This window comes from Varroa jacobsoni, unplaced genomic scaffold (assembly GCF_002532875.2).
Source record: "Varroa jacobsoni isolate VJ856 unplaced genomic scaffold, vjacob_1.0 scaffold_606, whole genome shotgun sequence".
In the NCBI taxonomy this organism is placed as follows: domain Eukaryota; kingdom Metazoa; phylum Arthropoda; class Arachnida; order Mesostigmata; family Varroidae; genus Varroa; species Varroa jacobsoni.
In genome coordinates this window covers 26,673-39,238 of record NW_019213508.1, presented here as the reverse complement: position 1 = coordinate 39,238, position 12,566 = coordinate 26,673, and the positions used below count along the sequence as shown (strand labels likewise).

At 40.0% G+C, this 12,566-nt stretch overlaps 1 protein-coding gene across 1 annotated transcript in view; it reads right to left on the bottom strand.

The window, feature by feature from the left end:
* Nucleotides 1-12,566, bottom strand: part of LOC111261878 (uncharacterized) — a 40,370-nt gene that overhangs the window by 18,975 nt on the left and 8,829 nt on the right. The window contains exon 2 of the mRNA XM_022835715.2: nt 4,604-4,689. Coding sequence (XP_022691450.1) covers nt 4,604-4,689 — 86 coding nt within the window. The remainder of the gene's footprint in view (nt 1-4,603; nt 4,690-12,566) is intronic.

Below are 12,566 nucleotides of genomic sequence, written 5' to 3'. Positions count from 1 at the left end.
AACGTGCAAATTTTTCAAAACCTTTTATATCTGTACATTTAGTCTACACAGAGACTGACGCTGCATATGTCGAAACATCATACCTTTTATCGAAGTATGCAGTATTTGTGTATGGTGAAGGGTGTATGGCGTATGGTCATCGACTGAGGACAATTTTCCGCGATTCTGGAAGCGCAGGCTTAGTAATTTAGGGAGAACATAGGAAAATTATAGCACAACGTTGAATAGCGCGTAATATAACTTTTTCCAAACACGCACAAAACACGTACAAAATATTCAGAAGAATAAAAAATTTTCACAAACTCAGCTGTACAGGGACTTCTGTCGTACTGCATGCGTTTTCGTAGCCCGACGAGGGAGAATACTTACGAAACGCATTGTCCCCTGGGCATGGTCGGCCAAGAATAACACTTGAACAACATTAACTTTATAAGAAGTAACAAATATTAGGGGGCCTGCGAAACTGATATGAAGCTACCTGTACGAATAGGTATTGCCCGTGTGTAGGCAATAATTTGAACTCTCGATCATACTCACTGGCCTTCGATGCTGCTCAGCAATAACAACATGACGCTGCCCTTTTAAACTCATCTTTTTCACCTTCCACTAGTTTCGTACTTCGTTGCTTCGAATTCGAATTCCGAAAGTTAAGCTGCACAACGACAAATGCATTTGAGCGGAGCAGTCCTCGTTATTCCACTTCATTCTATATCGTTTAGCCGTCACTGTCGTTCACTACTATCGCCCACTCGGATGATTGGCCCTGGTCTTTCCGACTTTTATTTGCCCCTAGCTGTTATGGCGGCAACGCTGTCAAGAAACTAGTCTTCCGAGGATGAACGAGACGAAACGTCAAAACGAGCGCGACCCAGGGACTGGAAAAGCGGCCACGCAAAAACGCCGGAACGAAATGATGGTAGAGTACGCAGACGACAGAATGGACCATGTCTCCTTAATAGAGCAGATCCCTGGCTGAACAGGCGGTGTCGTTTCATGCCCGTTCGTGCGCGATTCATCTTCATTTGGCTGCAGCAGCGGCGGCTGCATGAGCCTTCGGCTCGAGCTTCAACCGACGGCCCGCAACTGCAGCTGGCCAGATCGACCGCTCTGCGGCCGTGGACCGAGCAACTGATTTTCTGCCTTTCGCAACCCATCTATCCTAGACTAACCGCTACCCACAGTAAGAACAACAGCAACAGCATTGCTGTTGTTGCAAAGGACTACAAATGTTTCCAAATCCCCATTATACTCGTTGCGTAGTTCCATCGAAAGTTTTGAGAGCCATATATGACGTTATTCGCTTAATTGAATGATGATACACTTGAGTAATGTGCACGACCTGCAGTTCGCCAGAGCGGCAAGCCGACATGTCCTTCCTCCACCGTACGTTGCAGCACAGAGGATATTTAATTTTGTTACTTGTAGTAACTATGTTCAATTTAATACTGATCTGGGTTACATTATAGTAGAGGCTAGACATGGTAGCCTATCTAACCATTCCATCTGTGCGCGTTCAGCTCTATCGTATCGCACAACCACGACTGGCTCTGCCATTTCGTAAAGACAAGGGCAATCATCGCACTGCATACAATGATTAGGCTTCGTTTGCCTTCACAAAAACGAACCCAAAGGCAGAGTGTTGTAGATGGATAAATATATCATGCTTATGGCGCGAGTAAGAATGATTACGGTAATAACGTTGTTTGTATGGTTGCAAATGATGAAAATTATGATATTAGCGTGTTGCAGGGTGAACTAGGGCTTTAGGGTTCGTGCTTTGGAACTCGCGTATCTTATTCCGTTTCACTGCGAACAGCGGGTGAAGCGCTTTTTTATCACTGTCTACTTGCCTATCTGTACGGCTGTTCCCTCTTAATCCCACCTTTTTCAGATTGCTTTGGTTCCAGTACCTGCATGCAGAGTGTTTGGCGATGCCCCGACTACTATAATTTGACAGACGGTATTATCGTTACACGCCGACAACTCAACGGAAAGGCCAAAGCTAGCAGAGTAGTCCTTATTTAGGAGTCGGCAGGCTAGGAAGATACTGGAGCTGAATAAAATTTACATGGATAAGTCCTTTCGAGTGTATGCTGTTATATCAGGCCGTCTTTATTTTGCTGCATCTAGAACGACCATATGGATGTATTATATGCGCATAAGTCTCAGTATACAGTCATTTAGGAGCATGCTAGTGCCAGTTTGCTAGCCACTTTGTTTAGTTGCTTTAATGATTTTGCTTCTAAAATATACACACACATATATATGTATGTATATAGCTGCTAGATGAAAAAATGTGTATTTAAACATATTTTAAATGACTATAAAGCCGTTGCTTATCGTGGTTCGAGGCGAACCTTAGTGAATTACCACAATTCACTGTTTTAATTTAATCTTGCATTAATGTACTATTTTAGTACTGTTTCAACGTAAGCACTAACATACTCTATACATGCTTGTTGCTAAGTGTTTCTGTCAGCGTGCAGTTTACGTTGTCGGTGGACTTTTATTGCACGCTACTTATAACGACCAGCCAGAAAAACGTCAGTCCGTCCGCTGCGTATGCCTGTGTACCGACGTACGGCTTTTTTTTTAAGGTTAATCTATTCTCACAGTAGAGGCCCTGACGTCGCTTTGAATCGTATGCTCCCTCTTGGTCTCTACAGGAAGCAGACAAATGGATACAAGCGAAAAGAGTTCACGTCGCAGTAGTCAATGCTGCTTATTGTATTGTTATCATCATCATCATCAGCTTAACTCCTGTTTTTACTACTATAAAAGTAAAGAATACCTGGTGCCTTATTCTGAACCATGACCGCCTGTACCTTGCCTAAACAATGGAACATGCTTGTTTCAAACGGTCGGTGTTTCTCCATCAGAGTACATCGTTTTCTGAACTTTCGTTACGCGAAAATTAGTTTTGAACAAACGCTGAATAGTTATTTAAAGCTAATAGAGCACCTATAGTTACTTTTCAGCAATCCGTCTTTTGTTCTACGGAAAATAACTATGTGCTGCAGAAACTTATGAGTTCCAAGAGTTCTTATTTTATCAACTCGTTTTTATCAGGAGTGCAATCATTTTCTTTCAGTGGGCTTCTAAGTTCTCCACTCAATTTTTCAATAATACAAACAAAGTTATAAATCAATCATGCCATTAATCAGTAGGGGTCTTGTGCGCTAAGGCTAAACCTAGAGGACAAGTTATGCCGCGTAAGTCTCCTAATATACTAAACAGAGGAACGAGTCAATTCATACATGCTAACGATAAACACACCGTCTTCGCTCTTCGTTCTTACATGTAAAATTTTAATCTTCAAGTATGAGGCGGAAAGCATTGCACGTAATAGCACTTTAGTAATTTGAGGGCGTTAGCAATAGCGGCTCGGAGCCTCGCTTGTACGCAGGCCCTTCCACTTAGTCTCAACGAACCTGCTTCTATTATTATGCAGGCCTAATTTTCGGTCGATGGAAGGGGAAAAGTATAAAAGGGCTGGCTTGGGAAAAGGGCTTTTGTGCTACTATACATGTCACCGCATGAAAGATGAACGGTTAGAACGAGGACACGCCAGGCCCTTGGAGAGAAATAGACAACGTGCATGGACGGCATACAATTTGCAAGGCTTTTAAAGTGTAGTATGTGTGGTACGAAGTGCACGAGAACGTGTGTTCAGACAGTGAACGCACCTTTTTTTTTATCTACGCACTTATCCACAACGATATCTAATGCCAATATAAATACCATTTGATCAGGGTAACGAGCGTTTAAATGAAGTTCAGCTTTATGCAATAACTGGCAGGCTATAGTTGTGTGACAATTCCTTGAATAAAAACAGTATCCGACTCGATCTATTATATTACATAGTATTCTTAGGCCCTTCACCCTTATACATTAAAAACAGCTGATCGAGACGTCCAGCGATGCCTAAGGTAAGACAAATTCAATAATTCAATCTGTCGAAGTTATAACAATGAATGCAGAAGGAAAAGTAACCATGCCGCGTACTCCATTTTTTTCAGGTGTATGACTATCAATAGACATCATTTCTGACCATTTCCAGGACATATGAGGCTTAATTTATCCAGCTGTATTCCCAAGCACTAATAAAAGACTTCATTCTGTACGTTAACAATATAGTAATCGAGCTTAACGCTGCCTCGTCAGAAACTATAAGGTCATTAAATTTAAATACGTACATTTACTGTTGGCTTGGCAGAAGCGACTTCGTATAGAAACTACTTCTTTGTAACAGCACAATGTGTAACGCGTTTGCCTATTGGATACGGAGAATCATAGTGGCATAGGTTCGAACGTTCTGGCACAGACATGCTTTGTTTCGTGCTGGGATGGAGCCTAACAGGATAAGTTTCAGACGCAAGACACGAAAAACTTCACTTCGAGGTAACTTCAGGGTTTATTTACAATACGTTGCATATTTTCACCACTGACAATGATGCTAATCGTATACGTATGCTAAAATGTATTAAATGATGTATTTTCTCGTAAACAATATGAACTCAGTTGCAGTAGTAAATTTCATGTAGATTGGTTTCATTAGTAGATTCTCTTATGTGTAATAGAAATGAGTGGTCACGGTACTTACGTATTTAACAGAGTAATACAAAATAAACGAAAACAGGATGTCGATGCAACCCTCGATGATAATGGAGTACGCCACCTTGAGGGGATCTGAAATGCAACATTTAAGAAAATGAAGAAGCATCACATTGGAAAAGAAACAGACTGTGTCCATAATGGCAGTCCCGTAAAAAGAATCACGTAAAGTAATTTAATGAATTAAATAGCATAAATGAGATTTATCACCAATCAATGTATCTTTTTCTTTAATACATTATTATATTACACGATATAGAGAGAAACTGAATAATGGGAATAATCATTTTAGACTAGATTTATGAAGCTATTCGTGCTGACCAAATCGAATGGTCAAGTTCACGATGTTCACGCAATTTTCTTATTGGAATAAGACAAAACTGTCACCGAGAGTGTGCTGTCATCCAGCCACAAATGCAATATATGAACTGCGAGATCAACGCATTTATTATGATAAAGAGAAGAATTACTGAAAATGTACTATTTTTGTCTTTACCGTCAAAAGTCATTGTTAACGGCATAGATTTTGATTTATAACACAAGCTCAATCTTGGAAACACAACGCTGATACATAGAATCATTTATTGAAATGGTCCACATTAGAAAACTCACTATTGGTATAGATCATATTAGTTATATTGCTACGGCCTAAAGCCTAGTAATGCCCATTACTATCGCTATTTAAGGACAACATATTGCTCAACTATTTAAGTAATATGTAAATCAGATTTGTGCAGGCACTCGTGCGATGTCACCGCAATCGGTGGGAACTCGAGGAGTGTGAATTGTTAAAGTCGCAAGGCCAGTTAATCAGAGGTTGAACGAGGTGCCGGATAAACTGGGAGACTAAGGTATGTGGGGTTGTCCATGGTGAGTCACTACCATGCATCGACGAACGCGGTACGCGGTTCATAAGACCGACGAAAAAGGCTCAGTTCGAATAAATTGAGATGATGTGGCAGAGTTACAACGATAGCTTGACAGTGCTGGAGATAACCGCACAACCTCATTCCAGCAAACTCTAACCTACTAACTCTAGTAACTATTAACGGGAACCAACCGCACCCCTGGCGCACAAACAAGAACTAGTTGAGAACGCGAACGGCCCTAAGTCACGTGTTGAGGTACGTACATGGGCAGCGCGTCTGAGTGTTACGGTGTTTCTGTATAAAAGTGAAATGTTGTTTGAAAAAACAGAGAATTTGCGCATCGCTCCTACACTGTATATAGTACTTTTCTTGAAATTCTATGCGACGTTGCGAATTCTATGTACCGTCGATATTTTTTTTTATCGGGGTGACAGATAAACGCAATGCAGTCGAAAACAGTCAGCTTAAAAATTTGGAATTTTTAAAGCTTGAAGTTTGAAAAAATCATCTATAAAGATAAGTTTATCACTTCCGTAGTTAATACCCTAGCGACTGCGTTTCGCACATTTCCCTTCTTCTAACCCGTCCATTTAATGGAAATCAGTCTGCTGGTATGCTTAACTTGCGTGTCCTAATATCGCTGTATAATATACCATGTACAACTGTTTTTACTAACCAACATCTCTATTAAAAAACACGATAAGGATTCTTAAGGTGCCTAGAATGTAATCTATATTTTAGATCGTAATCGTAAAAATCGGCCCATTGGTTTTTATATGAGTACATTTTTTAAATTTGCACCACATAGCTTCAATTATGCTAAGCGGCGGTGGAAAAAAGTTACCAAGTAAGGTACAGTGCCACAGCTGTAGGCAATACGCTCCGTGTTGGTGATAGTTGGCCTGACTTCTTTTCGCTGTGAATAGACGGTGGCCGTCTCCTTACGTTTTAGCAATATCTGATAACTAATATAATATAAACTGTAGCTTTCTATTATCGTGAGTGTTCTTAATATTGCAAGTAAAATTTATCTAGAGGCCTAACTTTAGAACGCGCAAATACTTCTTTCTCACAACTATTTTTATATATTTAAGGGCAATATTTACACGAATTGCCATTGTCATGTTGGACTTTCGGCGCGTATATGGCAAAGGACTGGCGTTAGAAACGTCAGTCCTTTGCCATATAGAGTCGAGAAGTGTCTCAGTCAGTAGTCAAAATGTTCTAAAAACCTCTAAAAATCTTCGATTTGTTCGACGCCAACCATTTTACGATATTGAATCAAAAAGCTGGTTCTTGTTGAGCGGGCGATGACAACGTGAAGTAACAAAACTTCTTCGTATACCCTTGCATGAATATACTAGCGCTTTAATTCTGCGGGACATATAACGACACCTACGTAAACTAGAGAATATAACAGGATCACTTTTTGCAAACAATAACACTTTTCAAAGCTCTATTTTAAGCGTCGCCATTATGCTAAATATGTCCATTTTAAGCTTCTTTTTTACCAAATTGATACGTTTGCCCCAGGTATATCATATATTTATAGATCATGCTTGAACAGCAGAAACTAGGCAAAAGGGCAGTTCTCCTGCTTCTTCATGTAAGAAGTGTAGACCATACCAGACTGTTATTTGCGCTTTAGTAAAGCTTTTCGTGAATATCGATCGTAAATGAAAGCGTGAATAAAATATAACGTTACAATAATTGAGGAAACACCTTTGCAGCGGGCCTGCCTTTGACTAGCTGAAACGCAGGCGTCTATTGCTATACCAGTAGAAAGCTTGTTTATTCTCAAGTGGCGTCGATATCTTAAATTCTTCCGTTTTATAATCTTGCTGGCATAGTATCGTTGTGTTGATAATAGGTGAATGCTTCGTTTACAAACTGGGCATAGTTACTGGCTAAGTTCACATCACTGATAAACTTCTCGCAAGGCTTTTGCGGCTTTATGTCCTCCAGAACCTATAGACCAATGCCCCTATTCTACGCCTAACCAACCGATTGGTTTATCTAGCCTAGGTCGCAACGTGCTTAGCCACCAATAATGTTCGATATTTTTAAACTCGCATACATTATATTCTCGTCAGCATTGTGGAACGGTACATTATTTACAGAATATGGCCATGCTTAGTAATCACAATTGTAATGATATTGACTGCAATTCTAAGTCGTGACGATATACAGTATAATACTGTAAATAACTAGGAAACGTAGTCCAATTTGATAACTAATCGATATTGGCCAACGGTCCGTACATAACAGCACCAAAAAGGGACAGAGCTGTAAATTACTTACACCAAAATAGAAACCAATCGAGTGTATTAACTTTTTTAGCTTTGGGAGAAGTGCTTCATCAGTGAGCCCTGCTCTCATGAATATACCGTGTATCTTCCGTTAGATCTCTATGTTACCAATTTGTGATTCAGTGATTTGTCGTCCGAAGCTAACTTGAGTTAAAAGATTAAACCTAATCCATACCAATAAGTACTAGAAGCACGCAACGCTGTCTAGGTACAGCTGCATTTTGGGGCCTAGTCTGATGTTTGTTTTCGGCCTGAAATGAAGAAGCATGGAAGTAAGAGCAGTCGGGGAAATCGGTAAAATAATGATCAAAGTCATGGATTGGAAATATCGATCTCTCGCTACCCAACAATAGTGCGGCGCACCCTCAACCATTTTCCCTTTTCTCCATATACAAAAGGGAAAGAACAACTACTTTTTGCGGCTAGATACGGTGGCGTTTTTCTATTCATTTTGCGGTTTATGGACTTCACAAAAATAGAGGGTAAAAATTGATTATTGTTTCGTCAAGCTTTTCTCAGATTCCCCCGGTGCTTCAAGCCCATGTAGCACAACCTATCTACTGTACGAATGTAATGTATGTGTGTGGCGAGATTTATCATTGACATGCTTGCGATACAGCCGGCAATCTGTGCGTAAAGCACACTTGTGCAATGTAATCGAACAATTGTTCCGCATGTTACACTAATCACCCAAGATCATTAATTGGTTACCTGTTTTACATAATGGAATGTGACCTTCAAGTGACGGACCCACTGGAAAACAGCTCCTTACAAGCTGCCACGGCCCAGCGGATCCATCCTCACGAATCAGCTTGGTTCAAAGTCGAATTATTTAGGTAACAGTCTTCAAAAATCAAGGAAATCTTCAAGATTTACTTTTAAAAAAGTTTTGTATATTGTTTTCAGCAAAAGCAATCGTAACGTGTGAGGTGTGCCAAGCAAGGCAAATTTGATTAATGATTTTATATAAATGATTAATTTATATAAATAATCGAACCCGGGCGTTGTGAACGCATACCCACACACGATCGTTATACGGTTTCAGCTATAAAAGGTATGTCACATTCAAATTAGTAGTTAACGATAGGATTATTTTTGCTCACGATTTTCACGTTTCCATGAAACCATCAGCACCAATAAGCTTTATAAAAAGTGAATGGCTCCTGCTCTACTACTTGAGAAAATGTAGGAGTATGCAGAAGTCCATGAAGGGCGGCTTTTTACAGGCGTCATTTTGCTCGTAATATGTACTTCGCTGATCTTAAAAATAAACCAGTATTAGTGGCAATTAGCACAATCGACAGCCATGACATTCACCTAATCAGAATTAATCCTTTCATTGAATCCCAGTCAGTAAGTGGTTAGTACATATTTTGCTTTCATATGCAAACTATCCTCTAGGTAAGGCGCCACAAAAACTTGATTTCAGTGACCGTCATGTCGGTGGAATATATCAACTGCTAGAGACCGGCAGTAACACAGTGGACACACGGCACTCACAATATTGTCTGGAGACGAAGCTATATTTACATACATTCATAGTCCTAAAATAGCCTTAAAAAACCGTAGCAGGGCCATATCTATGCAAATCTTAGGTTATTAAAATTCGGCTACACAAAGTGAACGCCACCTCATATACATCCTGTGATAAATTGAGTACGTACGTTCACAATAAGTTGTCCTTCTGTAATGTAGAACTAGTTATTTTACAGAAGAACAGGTTTGATTTCTGTACGTTAGCCTGATAAATAACAGCATCACCTTCCATTGCCGCCGCTGTTATTTACCTCTTATAGACAATAAACCCAAGTTGAGCATTTCATGCGATACCAAGTGGATTCTCACAGTCACTATTATAATTAATTGCAGGTGCATTCCGTATGTGCATTCCGCACATACGGAATACAGGATCCTGATAGCCGCCGTACGGACAGCACTGGCCGTACCCTATAATACGCTGCATGCGGTGTTCATAAACTTCAAACCTGCCTTCGATTCGGTGCCCGTGGACACAGGCTATACTCACGCTTGCCGGGGTGGGTGTTTTTATAAGTGTACTCAATCTTCTTGCTGCGGTTTCACAAGAGAACAGAATAACCATCGAGGACCGAGTGGCCGAACTCCCCTTTCGCATAAAAAAAAAAACTGGCTTAACCCAGAGAGACAAGCAATGTCTACTCTTAGTCTACGCTTTGCCGAAGGGCCTCTTTGATCAGAGGGCCGAAGAAATCAATCGGAGGCATCTTGTATGCAAGGTACGACGTTATGATATATGGGTCGAAAAAGTTACAAGTGCACCAAGCGTTAGTTCGGTTCCCCGCAGCAGCCACAAACTTGGTACTAACCGTAAACTTTATCGGAACAGAGGCAGTGAAGTCTAGAGGGGAAAACAGGGCAGTGCCCACTGACATCTTTCATTTCGTGAGGTCGCCTCTTGCCTATGTTAACCGGTTTCCATACTTGGGCTCGCCCTCATCCGAGAAAGGCAGAAGTTCCACTGTGCGCATCACCAAAAGAGGCAGGAACTTTCTTTCTTACATGTAGCAGTCCCATGTGCTGGCGTAAGGCCCCCTCTATTAGGACCACACCAGTGGTCATGTTCTGTTGAGCTCGTTCAGCTGCACTTCACTTAGTATTGAGGCGGAGATGGCTTACGAGCAGTATTCATGTTTTCCGCGCTTGCTAGTGTAGGGGTGACGGTGGCGACGACGGCAGAATCAGCGACAGCTGTAGTGATTATTGTGCGAGCCACGACAGCGAAGATAATTGCATTGTCAGAAATGAAAACGAGCGGATCAGACGTTCCGCCAGTGGTCATCATTCGAGCAGAAATCGTCTCTACTGGGGACCGAGCTTCATTCTAGTGTCATTGTTAATACATAGTTTCTTCTTCATCACTGGCTATATTTCGTCAATAATCCCTTCTCCTGCGACTATAGGGTCTAAAATTGGCCTGTTGATTCCTAGGAAAACGAGAAAAACTAGGAAGTGATATAAAACCTGTCAGTTTGATTCCACCATTCGTGTGACGATTTTGAACGACACTGAACTTGTATATGAACAGTTGTTGATTCTTTAGACATAATAAAAAGCAAATATAGTATTTTTTTTTAAATTTAAAAAAGGATTATTTATTTTAATATAGTGTTTTTTCGGTACTTTTCTTTATAGAGATAACATATTTAATTTTTTTTGTTTGATACGAGCTTTGTGTTTTGATACAAGCAGATAACATTTAAAATTTACTAATCCGATTTGACAATAATTTATACTTTCACCACTACTTTAGCTTTTCGTAACTTAAACAACTCATATAGTTTTATGTATATCTTAGGTAAAGTCTAGCGATTACGAGTAAAATGATTGGGAATTGACCAACGCCCAAAAGCTTTTGTTTACACAGAACTAGTATAATATAAAGTAGATAATGCGTTTAGGCACCGAACAGAAGACTATTTGCAGACGACACTAACTACAGATGATGAACTTGTTTTTGTTTACTTTTCAACGGCAATTAACACTGGCGTTTGTCTCTGTCGTATGAACGCATCATTTTTAGGCACTGTCTAGTGCTAAGTTAGCCTTTGAAAAGATTTCTTTTCAAAACAATATATACTACAGAAGCCCTTTGTGAGTTGTGTTTCTCGAGTAGATAGTTCGTTTATTGACTTTCACTACATCACTAAAACGTAGTGAAGTTGCGACGTTATTACCCATGAATGTTAAGTTGGCGGACTGTCGAAAGCCGAAGATCACTGAGATGTCAAGCCCGCATGTTATTGTAATAAATCAACGTGGAATTGGCGAGCAGTCCATTTACGGTAGTGTAGCTTTGATTACGGCACCTGATTGTCTACTTTTAAAATTATATTAAAAATTATGAAATTATAAAAAGTATAAATAAAAATATAGATCGGCGAAACTACATGGATATGCCCCCTCGCCAAACGTGATGATAAGATATATCATATTCGACTTTCAACATGTATTCACGCCCGACCGAAATAAGGTTTGTCTCATAGCAGTTTACGCTGAGAAAAATTAAGCTTGGCATTACCGGTAAGCATAGCGGTTGAATACGAACAAAAATGGTAACGTAGATTAAAACAGCAAAAGCACTAGTTTTACTTATTATGGAAACTATAATTTATGATAGCATCGGGTACCTGGAATAGCTATATATTATAATTTGTTGCATACGCCCCTAGCTGTGTAGCAGTCCCTAAATGCATGACTGGCTTGTTATTTCGGAAATATTTCCCTGTATGATCAAACAAAATGTTATTGCGTACAAGGGACGATCCAACTTTTAAACAGGCAAACGAAAAAGAAAGAGATAAAAAAATCTTTATAACGAACAACTTAATTTAAAGATATTGCATTAGACGCGTATTGAATTGCTGAATGATCAATCACATTGTCGCATTTGAATTATTTTGATCCTGCCGCCGCGGTGTACATTCAGCCAGTCGATCATCAGTTTTTTTTTTTTGCCTTTCTGCTGTATTTTTCGTTGTGTACAATGCTAAGCAAAAAATATAGTGTAACTGCAACTGTCTTGCATTTAATCAGTGTGTTAACTTATGTATCGTGGTGAAGAGGGTCACTATTGTTCAACAGTCAACTACTTATTCTTTGTTCGACTGACTATACGATATCTTCAACTTAACAGCTCACGGAAGGATTCAAGGAACGGGTGCTCTGTCAACTAGGTGCAGCTGTATGCGCTGACCACGCTAGTGAAGTTTTTTACTGGCCAAAATTCGCACTGTTA